This window comes from Bos taurus, chromosome 11 (assembly GCF_002263795.3).
Source record: "Bos taurus isolate L1 Dominette 01449 registration number 42190680 breed Hereford chromosome 11, ARS-UCD2.0, whole genome shotgun sequence".
In the NCBI taxonomy this organism is placed as follows: Eukaryota; Metazoa; Chordata; class Mammalia; order Artiodactyla; family Bovidae; genus Bos; species Bos taurus.
The window spans coordinates 62,400,427-62,416,271 of NC_037338.1; the positions used below are offsets into that span (position 1 = coordinate 62,400,427).

General features: G+C 35.7%; 1 protein-coding gene across 9 annotated transcripts in view; it reads right to left on the reverse strand.

The window, feature by feature from the left end:
- Nucleotides 1-15,845, reverse strand: part of VPS54 (VPS54 subunit of GARP complex) — a 156,505-nt gene that overhangs the window by 54,146 nt on the left and 86,514 nt on the right. For all 9 annotated transcript variants that reach the window (XR_809755.4, XM_059891566.1, XM_059891565.1 and 6 more), the window contains 3 exons: nucleotides 13,550-13,584; nucleotides 11,358-11,489; nucleotides 7,784-8,169 (listed from right to left, as the gene is read on the reverse strand). Coding sequence is in view for 8 of the 9 variants with exons in the window: in XM_059891566.1 (XP_059747549.1) it covers nucleotides 7,784-8,169; nucleotides 11,358-11,489; nucleotides 13,550-13,584 (553 nt within the window). In the remaining variant the exon portion in view is untranslated. The remainder of the gene's footprint in view (nucleotides 1-7,783; nucleotides 8,170-11,357; nucleotides 11,490-13,549; nucleotides 13,585-15,845) is intronic.

Sequence of the window (15,845 nt, forward strand, 5' to 3'; positions counted from 1 at the left end):
GCATCCGGTCCCATCACTACATGGGAAATAGATGGGGAAACAGTGGAAACAGTGTCAGACTTGATTTTGGGGGGCTCCAAAATCACTGTAGATGGTGACTGCAGCCATGAAATTAAAAGACACTTACTCCTTGGAAGGAAAGTTATGACCAACCTAGATAGCATATTAAAAAGCAGAGACATTACTTTGCCAACAAAGGTCCGTCTAGTCAAGGCTATGGTTTTTCCTGTGGTCATGTATGGATGTGAGAGTTGGACTGTGAAGAAGGATGAGCACCGAAGAATTGATGCTTTTGAACTGTGGTGTTGGAGAAGACTCTTGAGAGTCCTTTCGGGTGCAAGGAGATCCAACCAGTCCATTCTAAAGGAGACCAGCCCTGGGTGTTCTTTGGAAGGAATGATGCTAAAGCTGAAACTCCAGTACTTTGGCCACCTCATGCGAAGAGTTGACTCATTGGAAAAGACTCTGATGCTGGGAGGGATTAGGGGCAGGAGGAGAAGGGGATGACAGAGGATGAGATGGCTGGATGGCATCACCGACTCGATGGACGTGAGTCTGAGTGAACTCCAGGAGTTGGTGATAGACAGGGAGGCCTGGCGTGCTGTGATTCATGGGGTCGCAAAGAGTCGGACACAACTGAGCGACTGAACTGAACTGAACTGAGATTTTCAATTCATTATTTCAAAAACTACCAGATAAAGGAAAAGAACCTAGAATTTATCTTGCCTATCCTTGTAAGAATTGTCCTTCAGAATTAACGAATAATTGTTATGGATAAATATGGCTTTACAGAAATATTCCATTAATAAATGAATAAGGAAGTTTAGAATTAGAATATCATGATTTGCAACCAACAATGAGATGATAAATCTAGGCAATGATCATCAAATGGCTGCTAATATCATAAAAAGAGACAACCAGATATATGATTTCTAAGAAAAACTTAAACTTGATCAAGCCTTTAAATCTAACTATAAGCTTATAGAAAGTATAGGCAAAAGGAAACCTGCTAATAAACATGTGGATGAAGTTGGCAAAATCCAGACTGTGAGAAGCACTACAAAGATAATTTCTTCAATAAATATTTTGAAAGGGGAAAAATGAGAAGAATGGAGAACAATATCAAAAGACACCTGAAATATATCAATCAATTGTAATATATAGTTATATTTTGGACCTATTTCAACAAATACACTATGAAAAGAATTTTGAGAAGTAGGAAAATTTGAACACTGACTAGCTATTTGAAACTATAAATGATATTAGAATTATGTTTTTAAAGATCCTATCTTTCAAAGATATATAATGGAATACTTATGGATGAAATGAAATGATATTTTGGATTTGTTTCAAAATAATCCAAGAATCGGGGAGGAATACGGAGAAAACAAAGTTGGCCATGAGCTGATAATTCGCAGGTGATATGCAGTTTACCCAGCTTCATACAACTCTTCATATAATTTCCTCTATTTTTGTGTATGTTTCAGTTTTCAACAAGCTTTTTAAAAAGTAGTAATAGGGTAGGATATAAATCCACACAGAACTTTAACAATGCTTGGTTATCAATTTTTATAAAGATCATAAATTCCTTTTGAATGTAGACTAGAGGTTACCACTCAAGTATGTGTTACCTTCAGGTATAAGCAGTCCTCAGCAAATCCCAACAAATAATTATGGTAGGAAGTCCAGAGGACTGCATCTAGTGATATTCAGCATAATAATTTAAATGTGAAGTTCTATTCAACCTCAGATACTACTATATTTTAGTTATTTACTAAGTACTTTCATTTCTATGCCTCTTAATTTTAAAGTCTGATAAATAAAGAAGAACAGATATGAATTTCAATACTAGTATCAAATAATATTTATTATGTACTCACAGGTATAAGATAACATATGTTAATAGATTTAAGTGAATCCTTAAACAAAACTTTTAGAATTATAAGGTTTTATAAGATTCACCTTTTCGTCCTTGCTCTGTGTTTACAATATTTTTGACTACTTTATCAATAGATGCAATTGTACTGAACATTATTAACCTTACCTAAAATATTTAAAGACAGATCTGTTAACAGTTCATTTTAAAAGTATGAGAAGAAGTGGGCAGCAGAGGATGAGATGGTTAGATAGCATCACCAACTTAATGGACATGAATTTGAGCAAACTCCAGGACACAGTGGAAGACAGAGGAGCCTGGCATGATGCAGTCCATGAGATCACAGAGTTGGACATGACTGAACAACAAAAGCAACATCATCATCCTAATAATCACACGCAGTAATTAAGAGTGGTGGAAGAAATATACTGAAATGACAAATAACTAAAAATACCTTTCTAAAAACATACACAGGTCCATATATCCACCTAAATAAATCAGAGCAATTCTAATACTTGCTACTTTAATATGCCTCAATTTGTACATGAATTCAACTCTTCTACTAAGCTGTGGGTTCACAACAATGACTTCTGTGCTGCTTTTATCAGAAAAACTTACATATCAATAAACCCAGCAGTAATACTATTTTCATCAAATAGCAGGAAATTTGTTGTTTTGACTTCATCTCAGAGCATACAATGTGGATGTTTTTATGTTACAATGTTTTGAAAATCTAAATTATGTAAGACCATATCAGGAGCAAACAAGATATTAAATACCTTTTAATACTTCCAACAATAAAAATCCCTTAAGTGGAATCCTAAGGTGGCCTCTCTGATCAATAGAATCTTGTTACAGTAAACTGGAACCTGTAATTAACTCTGAATGTTTCCCACCTTTTCTTTCAAAAAGAAAAAGGCGGCGGCAAACAACTAGAAAAACTAGTTGCATTAATTTTTATCCTAAAATCTATTACTATGGTAGGTTTCTCGCTTAGCAAATCTGTAAATTGCCCACAGTTTAACACCTCTTGCACTAGAAAATTAGCACTGATGTTCAGAGTGATCTATTTGAGATCCTATAAAACCTCAATGAAATATATTAAAAAGTATACATAATTCTTGGGCCCAATGAGATCTTGACTGAATTTTGACTCGACTGTTTTATAATGTGCTCTATGACTTGGAGCAAGTTATTTGTATAACTTGCAACAAGTTATCTAAGATTTTCAATGCTTTATTGTTCTTATCTATTAAAATGAGGCAAGACTATCTCAGAGGGGTTTTCTGGAGTGGGGAGTGGCATCAAATAATATCAATACGTACAATATTCTTAGCATAGTATCTTGTACAGAATACCAAAGTATTCAAAAAATGTTCTTGGATTTTATAGTGGTGGTGGTAGTAAGTAGTAACAAAAAAAACTAACAATGGTGAAAACTGAGAAGAGGTTCTACATAAACCTTTACAATAAGACAGAGCAAATAACATTATACCCCTGAATTTCAACATAACTAAATCTTTTCTACACGAAACCTGCAATATGTCAAGGATCAAATATATTTTCGTATATATTTTATGTGAAGAATAAATGCTCTTTATAAAAGAGCAGGTCTTAAAAAATATTAGAAAGATACATGAGCAAAAGGTAGACAACTAGAATATTTGAAAGTCTTTAAAAAATTATATGCCCTTTTTTATGAAGAATATTTTGTCCTCTGAGTTATGATACAAACCAAAAAAGTGAGCCTGAAAATAAAGGTAAACTCTTCCTTGCATTCCAGCTCAAGATGATTACAAGATTATAAAATTTTCACTTTGCCTTCCAATAAATCATAATCTACTAGGAATAAATATTCAACCCTGTTCTTAAATATTTTCCAGATAGCTTTGGATAACTATACTTTTAATCAATATTATTGGGCATAAAGTTATGAGTCAAGAAAATGAGATAAACTGCATGACCTTTGGAGTAAAAATTAGAAAAGTTTCACAATTTGCGTTCAGCAGCCAAGCATTTAATCTTTGTTTCTATTTCTCTGTTCAGAGGATGAAGCATTCTACTTTGTAGAATCAGTTGCTAATATTCATCAACATTTTAATTATATAGTAGTGACAAGTGAAAAACAGCTTCTGTTATTACAGAAGTCCATCTTGCTAAAATACTGACAAAATTATTAATTTTAAAAACATATTCCATGCACACATTTAAAAGAGAAATATTTAAAATTTCAGAGGTAAAGGGGAAACTCCAGAAGTTGGTGATGGACAGGGAGGCCTGGCGTGCTGCGATTCATGGGGTCGCAAAGAGTCGGACACGACCGAGCGACTGAACTGAACTGAAAAATCATTTAGTCACCCTGGGTTCCCATGCTGAGAAATTCAAAGTAGACTCCAAAGGACTACAAACCACCCAAAACTGATTGCAAAATATTACGTACAGGTATACTTTTATGGAAAGAAGGTCTGACCACAGCTTAAAATACATTTTCAAAGAGATCTATAATCCAAACTTCTGTAAACATAAATGTCTGGAGAAGGTTTTTCCCCTAAGGTTAAACTCCATAGCAATCTGTACACTCATCATCATACTGTACTGCACCATATCATAACTACCTAGTAATTTCTGTATCCCTACTGACAAATAAATTGCAGAAACAGAATAGGAAGCATCTCTGCTTTGTTCATGGCTATAGTCCCAGCATTCTGCCAGGTGTCTCTCATGTAACAGATGATCAATTACCATTTCTAAAATAAATGAATCAATCATTCACTTGCATAATTAAATTTGGGCCAATTTTTCTTAAAGTGCTTTCTAAATAAATATTCCAATTACACACTCTTAGTAAGAACTTATAATTCAATTAAAATAATTTTATATTTAAGATAAAGTGAAAGTCGCTCAGTTGTGTCTGACTCTTTCTGACCCCATGGACTGTAGCCTGCCAGGCTCCTCTGTCCATGGAAATCCCCAGGTCAGAATACTGGAGTGGGTAGCTGTTCACTTCTCCAGAGGATCTTCCCAACCCAGGAATCGAACCCAGGTCTCCCACATTGCAGACAGATTCTTTACCGTCTGAGACATCAGGGAAGCCCAAGAATACTGGAGTAGGTAGCCTATACCTCCCAGGAATCGCACCATGGTCTCCTGCATTGCAGGCTGATTCTTTACCAGCTGAGCCACCAAGGAAGCCCATATTGAAGATTTCATTCAGTTAAGCAGGCCTGCAAAGTCCTTGTTGAAGTCCTATCTGCTGGGAAACCCACCTAAATCTTACACCATTGAGTGACTACAGAGAAGTTTTATGGAAGATGTGCTCTATAATGTAATATATTCTGAAGGTTTTCAGAATATATCAAGAAATTTTGATGACTTATAACTGGTCTGATCTGCAAATTAAATATCTGACATGATCAAACATAAAATAACTAAAATCCTAATTTTAAAGGTATTTTCAAAATAAAGCCTCAAAAGAAATTGGGTATCTTCCACCATCATGTGAAATTTTTTGCAATGTGACAGACTGCAAATTAGACATGAATTTGAATAATTATCTAATTTAAAATTTATTCAATAGCTTTTAAAATGAAGTGGTATTCCTTTCTCCACTTTCTCTACTTTGACACAAAGCTATTTCAACATTTTTAAAATGTTATCGGTTTCAAAGTTGTGACTGGCCTTTTATCAATTTCATCTACTAGAGAATTTAATTTTACTTCTTTATGCAAATATCTCTTTCAGAATTTTCCACAGGTTATTGTGATCCACACAGTCAAAGGTTTTGGCATAGTCAATAAAGCAGAAATAAATGTTTTTCTGGAACTCTCTTGCTTTTCGATGATCCAGCGAATCTTGGCAATTTGGTCTCTGGTTCCTCTGCCTTTTCTAAAACCAGCTTGAACATCTGGAGGTTCATGGTTCGCGTATCGTTGAACCCTGACTTGGAGAATTTTGAGCATTACTTTACTAGTATGTGAGATGAGAGCAACTGTGCGGTAGTTTCAGCATTCTTTGGCATTGCCTTTCTTTGGGATTGGAATGAAAACTGACCTTTTCCAGTCCTGTGGCCAGCGCTGAGTTTTCCAAATTTGCTGGCATATTGAGTGCAGCACTTTCACAGCATCGTCTTTCAGGATCTGAAATAGCTCAACTGGAATTCCATCATCTCCACTAGCTTTGTTCATAGTGATGCTTCCTAAGGCCCACTTGACTTCACATTCCAGGATGTCTGGCTCTAGGTGAGTGATCACACCATCGTGATTATCTGGGTCGTGAAGATCTCTTTTGTACAGTTCTTCTGTGTATTCTTGTCACCTCTTCTTAATATCTTCTGCTTCTGTTAGGTCCATACCATTTCTGTCCTTTATTGAGCCCATCTTTGCATGAAATATTCCCTTGCTATCTCTAATTTTCTTGAAGAGATCCCTAGTCTTTCCCATTCTATTGTTTTCCTCTATTTCTTTGCACTGATAGCTGAGGAAGGCTTTCTTATCTCTCCTTGCTATTCTTTGGAACTCTGCATTCAAACGGGTATATCTTTCCTTTTCTCCTTTGCTTTTTGCTTGTCTTCTTTTCACAGCTATTTGCAAGGCCTCCTCAAACAGCCATTTTGCTTTTTTGCATTTCTTTTTCTTGGGGATGGTCTTGATTCCTATCTCCTGTACAATGTCACAAACCTCCATCCATTGTTCATCAGACCACCTGACCTGCCTCTTGAGAAATCTGGATGTAGGTCAGGAAGCATCAGTTAGAACTTGACATGGAACAACAGACTGGTTCCAAATAGGAAAAGGAGTACGTCAAGGCTGTATATTGTCACCCTGCTTATTTAACTTATATGCAGAGTACATCATGAGAAACGCTGGGCTGGATGAAGCACAAGCTGGAATCAAGACTGCCGAGAGAAATATCAATAACCTCAGATATGCAGATGACACTACACTTATGGCAGAAAGTGAAGAGGAACTAAAGAGCCTCTTGATGAAAGTGAAAGTGGAGAGTGAAAAAGTTGGCTTAAAGCTCAACATTCAGAAAACTAAGATCATGACATCCGGTCCCTTCACTTCATGGCAAATAGATAGGGAAACAGTGGAAATAGTGGCCGACTTATTTTTTTGGGCTCCAAAATCACTGCAGATGCTGACTGCAGCCATGGAATTAAAAGATGTTTACTCCTTGGAAGAAAAGTTATGACCAACCTAGACAGCATATTAAAAAGCAGAGACATTACTTTGCCAACAATGGTCCATCTAGTCCAGGCTATGGTTTTCCAGTAGTCATGTATGGATGTGAGAGTTGGACTATAAAGAAACCTGAGTGCCGAAGAATTGATGCTTTTGAACTGTGGTATTGGAGAAGACTCTTGAGAGTCCCTTGGACTGCAAGGAGATCCAACCAGTCCATCCTTAAGGAAATCAGTCCTGGGTGTTCATTGGAAGGACTGATGTTGAAGATGAAACTCCAATATTTTGGCCACCTGATGTGAAGAGCTGCCTCATTTGAAAAGACCCTGATGTTGGGAAAGATTGAAGGCGGGAGGAGAAGGGGACAACAGAGGATGAGATGGTTGGATGGCATCACCAACTCAATGGACATGAGTTTGGGTAAACTTTGGGAGTTGGTGATGAACAGGGAGGCCTGGCGTGCTGCGGTTCATGGGGTCGCAAAGAGTTGGACACGACTGAGCAACTAAACGGAACTGATCCAAATATCTGTGTAAATATTGGTCCTTATGATTTTAGGGTAAGACTAAAATTTTAGAATGATAATGTTAAACAGGTCAATCTAGAAGAAAAAAATACCCATGTAATTCTAAATACACTCATACTTTTTCAGTTTTCATTACACACTAAAATTTATCCTTTGAAAATTTAACACTATTTCTAATGGCTTACTTAATGGACATACCGGAAGCTATGAATGCCCTGAAGTTCTTGCTGTAGAACCTCTTGTGTTGTTGCTATTAAGTCCAATGCTCCAACAAATTCAGAAGTAGATAACAACACCTGTACTGTAGGCTGAGTCTGGTGTACAGTGGCCATTAACTTCAGTTTATTGTATACTTTAACACAATTATTTCTGGTAAGTGCCAGTCTTAAAATGTGTAGTGATCCTTCACACATTACTTTATCAATCTGTGCAATTTTATCTCGAAGCATTTTTACAGCCTGGGAAGTTTTCTTGAGGTAGTCCTGCAATTCGTGTTGAGAGGTCATTGCATGAAAAAATGCTTCTGAACGTAAAGAGATCTGGTGAGCAATGTTTACTTCCACAATATCCAGATAATGGCTCAGCTTAAGAGGAAAGAAAAAAAAATCAGAGTTATAAGTATATTTTAACTATCCAAATGTTTTCTGAAAATGATACAATATTTCTACATGTATTTTAAATCCCATTGTGTGAACCATTAGATTATATGATGCTTGCTATTAGGCACACAAAATAGAAAGGTGATGAAAGGTAGAGCCCAAAGATTAATAAATGTAAGACAAAATCACAGTAGGTGATTTACCTTCTTCCTCTGCTCCTGCCACTACTGCCCTCCAAACACCAACTACTTTCTAGAAAGTAAAAGTACCCCACCATCACCTCAGAGTATAAGCTAGTTTCAGAAGTTCTAAGATCTGAGAGAGAGAGAATATTGATTTTCTTAACCTCTACACATCATCATTATCACCAATATCAAGTCATTTATCTGACTGAAAGATAATTATAGGTTATTATTTATTGACTTCTTCCTTCTATGTATCAGGAACTGGTATTTTATATATATATATATATAATTTACTAATTTCAACAGTCTTAGAATACAGGTTTTATTATTATTTTCTTTTACAGATGAAGATACTAAGGCTTAGAAACTTTAAATTACTTGAATAAAGTCATATAATTAGTAAGCAGAAAAACTGAAATTTGAGTTCAGGTTTGTCTAACTCAAAAACTGAAGTTCTTTCTACTGCACCATGCTGCCTCAAAACACTACAGAATTCCTGAAAGACAGATTGGTGATCAAGTCACTAATTGTAGAATGTACCAGAATTCATTTGGATCTTTTTCTCCCCCAGGGCTGTTTATTTTACATTTCAGCAATTATTCTTTTATCAATTCATAAAATCCACGTTATTTCCAATGTGCTTTCCTCTTAAATGACTGATAGAAGCCTGAAACAATTAATTCATATATAGTTTGTCAGTAACACTATCAAAATTAATTCCTAGAGTAACATATATTAAAAATGCTTTCTAATTTCAAATATGGAGTCCTAAAATTTGAGTTGTCTTTTCTTCCTTCAAAACTGCATATGTCTTTTTTTGGCTATATTATCTTTCTATTTGTCTCTCACTTTTTTACTTTTAGAGTCTTCAACCCATAGCTCAAACTTCAAGAATTATCTCTGAACATCTCAGAATTCACAGTGTTAAAGGGTTAATGGGCTTTCTACATTTAGGACTCATAAAATTAAGAGATTATTTGGTCACCAAGCTTGTTTCCTTAAAACTATGCAGGATGATGCATATCTTCAATAAGGCTCCTTCGATAATATATTAATAAATAGATTACAAACAAGACATTCTTTTATAGTTTAAATCTCTTGCATTTATACTCTTTTGCTGTTGTTCTTTTTATCCTCAATGACTGCTCATTTATTTACCTAAAAAGCAATAAGGAGATGAAAGTACTTAGTTACATCACAAGCTAAAGTAACTCAATTTTCAGAAAATGGAGAACGAGTAACTCCTTTAAGACAGTGCTACTCGAAATGCAGTCCATATGCTGCTGCCAGTTTGTGAACTGTTCAAGAGGTCCAAGACGAAAAGAGGAACTTTGCTAGAATTTTTCATGGAAAGACTTTCTTAATGAAGGGAACAGTACAATGATTTACATTCTAAACCGAACTCGTTAATCTCATCGCAGAACACAACTTTGGATAGCAGCACTACGATAAGATATAAATTTCTCTAATCCTTGCTAGCATCCCCTCTTTAAAACTAGCAAGATAAAACAACTGTCATCAATCATATAGTAAGTTTGAATCCTGTCTTTGAATCCTGTTTTCCATTCCTTTTCTAAGAATAGAGCAGAATGAGAAGGAAACAAAATGTAAAAGTAACAAAGCTGATTTTGCAACTTACCAAAAAAAAAAAAAATCCATTAGTCACTCTTAACATTTAGCATAAGAAAAGTATTTCATTTGAGTTTCAAAGATTTTTGCAATTTATCAATATTCCATTGATATATTCTTTTCAAAGACATAATATTTTCATAATTCATTTCCTATTAAAAATTCTATAAAGGGAACAATTTTTTAAAGTATTCATAAAAGCATTTGTATAGATTGATGAAATTTTTATTGGCTTCTGTTGTTTTTCTCTTTTAAGGTATACAACGGGATATACTTGGAATGTAAAAAAGCAGTCTGGGACTGAGTCTATGTCCATAAATCTATCCTTTTCCTAAGATTTATGAATTTATTTTTACTCAAGGAAAACCTTCATAGATGGAAATGTTGCCAAAAAAAAAAAAAAGGGAACTCGTTTTCAACTATGGGGAAGGCATACTCATAATTCTTTCCTCACATTTCTTCTCCTTTCCTAAGTCGCCCTTTCTTCAGTTGAAGAGGACTAGACCCAACTTATTGAATAACCCACAGGAGACAAGCTTTCAGACTGCCAAGAGCTGTCATTAGACTGTAACGGAATGCTTCATCTCAGTTTAGGAACCACAGTCAGTTTCAGAAATGTTCTAAACTTGAGTGCTAGGAAAGAACAGAGATCAAAGGTCTTTACTTCCTATTCCAGTTTTACAAGAGTCTTGATATGTGAGTTCTGTTTAAAGTTTTACATTTTAAATGACTTTCAGGTGTTGACTTCTGAAATATAGAACATTATATATAAGATTTTGAAAAACTGCAGACATGCAAAAGGCTAGGCTTTGCAAAGCTTTGCAAAGCTAAATGAACACTAATTTTTAACTATGATATTTTTGCTTCAAAAGAATCATCATTACTATGTGTAAAGGAGGAAAAACAGTTTCTTAGGAAAAGTTCATTTTCTGTGATTTAAATCATAAAGAATATAAAATTAGCCAATATATTGTTTGGAATAAATGTAAAACAATTAATTGCATTATCTACTACATCCTTTCATCTGAATTTCTGTCAACTGCTGATTTGGATAAGAAGCACTCAGACAATAAGCTTTTCCTTTTCAACAGAACAACTGGTATTGTATTGAAACAAAATACTGTTACTTTATCAGTTAAGATTTAAAGGGTTCAAATTATCAGTAACAATAAGGATGAAATTAAAGGAATTAGTGCTTACTAAATAACTAATTATGAACACACACAAATATTGGGTTGGCCAAAATGTTCATTCAGGTTTTTCTGTATGATATCACAAAAAATCTGAATGAATTTTTTGGCTAACCCAATTGTATCATTTGATTAAAATAGTTTTCTACATGGAAAAAATAAAAATTACCTTTTCTTGCAGCAACTTTGAGGAAGCTGCATCACGATTTCCTTTTCCACCAGCAGTATTAAAATGAGACCATGGTAAAACTGAATTAAAAGTTAAGGAATCGTCCAAGGCAAAATCTGGTTTCATAAAAATCTAATAAAAAAATGCATTTCCCTCAATTAGATAAACATTTTCTTTACATATAATATCCCCTTCATTAAAATAATTAACTTGAATCTCAGACATATACAGAAAAAGGAAGTGATAACAAGCTGCTGCTGCTAAGTTGCTTCAGTCGTGTCTGACTCTGTGCGATCCCATAGACGGCAGCCCACCAGGCCCCGCCGTCCCTGGGATTTTCCAGGCAAGAACACTGGAGTGGGTTGCCATTTCCTCCTCCAATGCATGAAAGTGAAAAGTGAAAGTGAAGTTGCTCAGTCATATCCAACTGTTAGTGACCCCATGGACTGCAGCCTACCAGGCTCCTCCATCCATGGGATTTTCCAGGCAAGAGTACTGGAGTGGGTTGCCATAACAAGCTATGTATATAAAAATCTATCTCTGGATTACAGCAAATGGCTACTTACCGATATCCTTCCCTAATCCATGCTTTATACTACCGTCAGACATACCATTAAAATGCAACTGTAACTATTATAATCAAGTTCTCTTTTTAAATTTCTCAGTGAATTCCCATGACTGACAGACCAAACTCTCTTAGAAAGGTATAAAGAGCTTTATTTACCTCATACTTTACAAAATTTATTTATTTAACCCCATCTCTAAACACAAGGGGCTTACCTTACAGTTCAGCTGGTAAAGAATCCACCTGCAATGCAGGAGACCTGGGTTTCATCCCTGTGTTGGGAAGATCCCCTGGAGAAGGGAAAGGCTACCCACTCCAGTATTCTGGTCTAGAGAATTCCATGGACTGTATAGTCCATGGGGTCACAAAGAGTCGGACATGACTGAGCAACTGAACTGAACTAACTGATGATTGGGAAATCTAACTAGGGACATGAGTATATTTTCTAATCCCTCTAGTATAACTAAAAGGATTGATTAATTCAATACATGTTTATGATGATTTATTCTTATGCTAGGCACTAAGGTGGAAACAAAGCTAAATTATTACAGAGATCCTAATCTCAAGGATCTTTCACCACAAAGATGTGATAAAACATATACATAAATATTTTATAAGGAAAAGAGTGACAAATGTCTTAAAAGGGACAGTAGGGATCTAGATAAAATGCTATGAGAGTTTGGCAAAGGGTCCAATGATCTTCATTTGGGGGGAAATGTATTCATACAAGTTGCCATTTAAGCAAGAAACTATACAAGATAAGATATGAAGAGGTAAAAGTCTTTCAGGCTAAAGGAACAGTGCAAATAAAGCATGAAGCCAGCAAAAAGTCTGAAGTAAAAAATGTGTAAAAAAGAAAAAATAAAGAATGTCTAAGATTAGTAGGCAAAACTTAAGAGTATGACTATGATGGAAATGAATAATTAAGGGCCTTAAATTACAGAGTTTGAATTTTGTTTTGTAGAAATCAAAGAACTTTAAACATGACTGCCCTTTCCTGTTTCTTTCATCTTTCTGTCTCTTCTCACCCTAAAAAGCAATATAGACCTCTGAGAATCTGACGAATGCAATGGACTCTTTCCCCAGAAAACAAAAACACATTCATCTATTACATGCCTCTACACAAATTTTCATACAAAGAAAATATCTCTAATAATTTGGTGGGGTAATAAGATCAGTGGGGGCTTCCCAGGTGGCTCAGTGGTAAAGAATTGGCCTGCCAATGAAGGAGATGCAGGAGATGCGGGTTCAGTCTCTGGGTTGGAAGATCCCCTGGAAGAGGAAATGGCAACCTGCTCCAGTATTCTTGCCTGAAAAATTCCACAGACAGAGGAACATGGCAGGCTACAGTCCATGGGGTTGCAAAGAGTCAGATATGACTGAGCAACTGAGGATGCAATAAGATCAAATTTTTTTTTTAACGACGAGATTTAAATATACTTGTAGTTTTTGGTGATAAAGAAGAGACTGATAATGCAAAACAGAGCAAATAAAAGTGATGCAATAAAGTCCCAGAAAAATCAAAGTGGTCAAAGCATCAGAAAACAGCCCAGTGAAAGTTTCTTTCAAGACAAAATTAAAGATCAAATATTAAAAAGCTGTATTCTCATTTTTCAGGCTTTGTTACCTTAGGTACTTGCTCCAGATCTGTCCTGGATTTATCTATTTTTAAAAAGAAAAGGAAAAATATGATTTTTTAAAACTTGTTTTCACTTTATTTCCATAAAATATATTTTGACAGATTCAACACTATACTAGGTCACAACTAAATAACCACTTAAGTTTCTTTCTTCAATAAATAAACACCTCCTTATGTCTAGTAGTAGGCAAAGTGCTGAATAAGACATGTTTCAAATAATTTTTATCAATTGTATAGTAGCAATAAAACAACTAAATACGTTTCAAATCTTTTTAAAATGGACACAGAAAGCTTGGTACTATCTTACAGAAATACTATTTTTATTGTTCAAAATATCTACCATCCCATCCAGAATTTCTTTGATCAAAGTTTTTTTTAATACCATATTAGTTTTCTTCTTAGACATCTTAATTTGTATCATCTACAAGCTTCTTGAAAATGAACCTCCTTCATCTTCGTCTTCTAATCAGATCTCAAGACAAGGCACCCTCCTTTCCAAACTCAGCTTTCTGTACTTAGACTCCATCCTCTCCTGCCTCTTCTCTGAGTTCACTTCATCAACTACCCTGCCTCTCCATACTTGCAACCTTTTAGAAGGCCTTTCCTCTTACCATACAAACATGCTCAGTTCTCTTCCATCAAAAAAAAAAAAAATGATGATGATGATGAAGAAAGATAAAACCCAGGGCCTAGTGTAGACTAAGGCAAAGGAGAATCTCAGGTGCAAATTTCAGGAAGCACTCACCCTCAGGATTATGCAAATATCTCTCCTGCCTCATCTAATCCTGGCCTTGCAAAAACATCCTTCTACCACAACTACTAATAGAAACAAACTAGAAGGATTCTGTTCCCTCTAGTCAAAACTTTACATCTCAGATCTTCAAGTCACATTTATACTGGCAGTCTCCCCTTCTTACTTTTATACTTGCTCCTTTAGCACACACTATTGACATTTCTGTAACTACTGCTGCTGCTGCTGCTGCTGCTGCTGCGTTGCTTCAGTCGTGTCCGACTCTGTGTGACCCCATAGACGGCAGCCCACCAGGCTCCCCCGTCCCTGGGATTCTCCAGGCAAGAACACTGGAGTGGGTTGCCATTTCCTTCTCCAATGCATGAAAGTGAAAAGTGAAACCACTACTTCAGTCTAAATGTTCTCCCTAAGATCTCCCAAATCGCCAAATCCATAGAGACTTCTCATTGTGCCAACTTGCTCTATCCCTGAAGTATTCTGACACTGTGGACTAATCATTCACATTTCTTTGAAATTCTAGCTACTTTTTATTTCTAAGGTGGAACTCTCTCTTGGTTGACTCTCCTACTCTCTGACTACTACTTTTTAGTCTCCAAGTACCTCATCTTCTACTGCCATTTAAATGTGACAGCTTTCTGTTCTATCATTCTTTTCTCCTTACTACTCACATCTTCCTAGGTGATCCCACCTAGGCCCTTGGATTCAGCTACCACGCTATTGGCCAGCATGTGGTCTATGATAACATCTATTATACTTGGTATCTCCAGCCTAGATCTCTTTCCTGAGCTTCGGGTTAAATAACAGACTTCTCCTTCTCTGCAAAACTTCAATTAAACCACCCTCCATCTCCTCCAGAATTCCTGCTCTTCCAATATCACCTCTCTCACCAAACTGTACCTCTCACCTGGCCAGCTGTCCAAGTAAAAAATCTGGGAATCATCTTTAACCATCTTGCTCCATTACTAACGAACGATTGACAACCAAAACTTGTGTATCCATTTCTGAGGCATATCTTAAAGATCTAATTTTTTCTCCATCTTCATTATAACTGCTATTAGGGACACATGATTCCTCAGTTGTATTATGGCAATAGCCTTCAACTTTCTTCTTGCCTCCAGTTTTATCATCTATAAATTTACTACCCACAACTGTTTTTACAGTGAAATGAATAATCACAACTCTGAGCATGTCTGATTTAAAATATTTTGGAGCTCTACACTACTTTTAGAAAAGAAAAATTCCTTAGCATGATACACAAGGCTCTTCATGATCTGACTCCTACCTACTTCTTCAGCTCATTTCTGGTTCACAGTAGAGCCAGCATACTAAGTTCTTGCAGGTCTAGAATATGCTAAGACTTTGCATAAACTGTTTCCTTTCCTGGAATGCCTTTTTCCACATAAATATTTCTTGATAGTTTAAAACACAGACAATCCTCATTAACTAGGAGTTTTCATAAACCTAAGTTAGGAACTCTTTACAATATTACCATGCTGAACTTATTGTTCAATATACAGTGCTGCAATTGGTTTG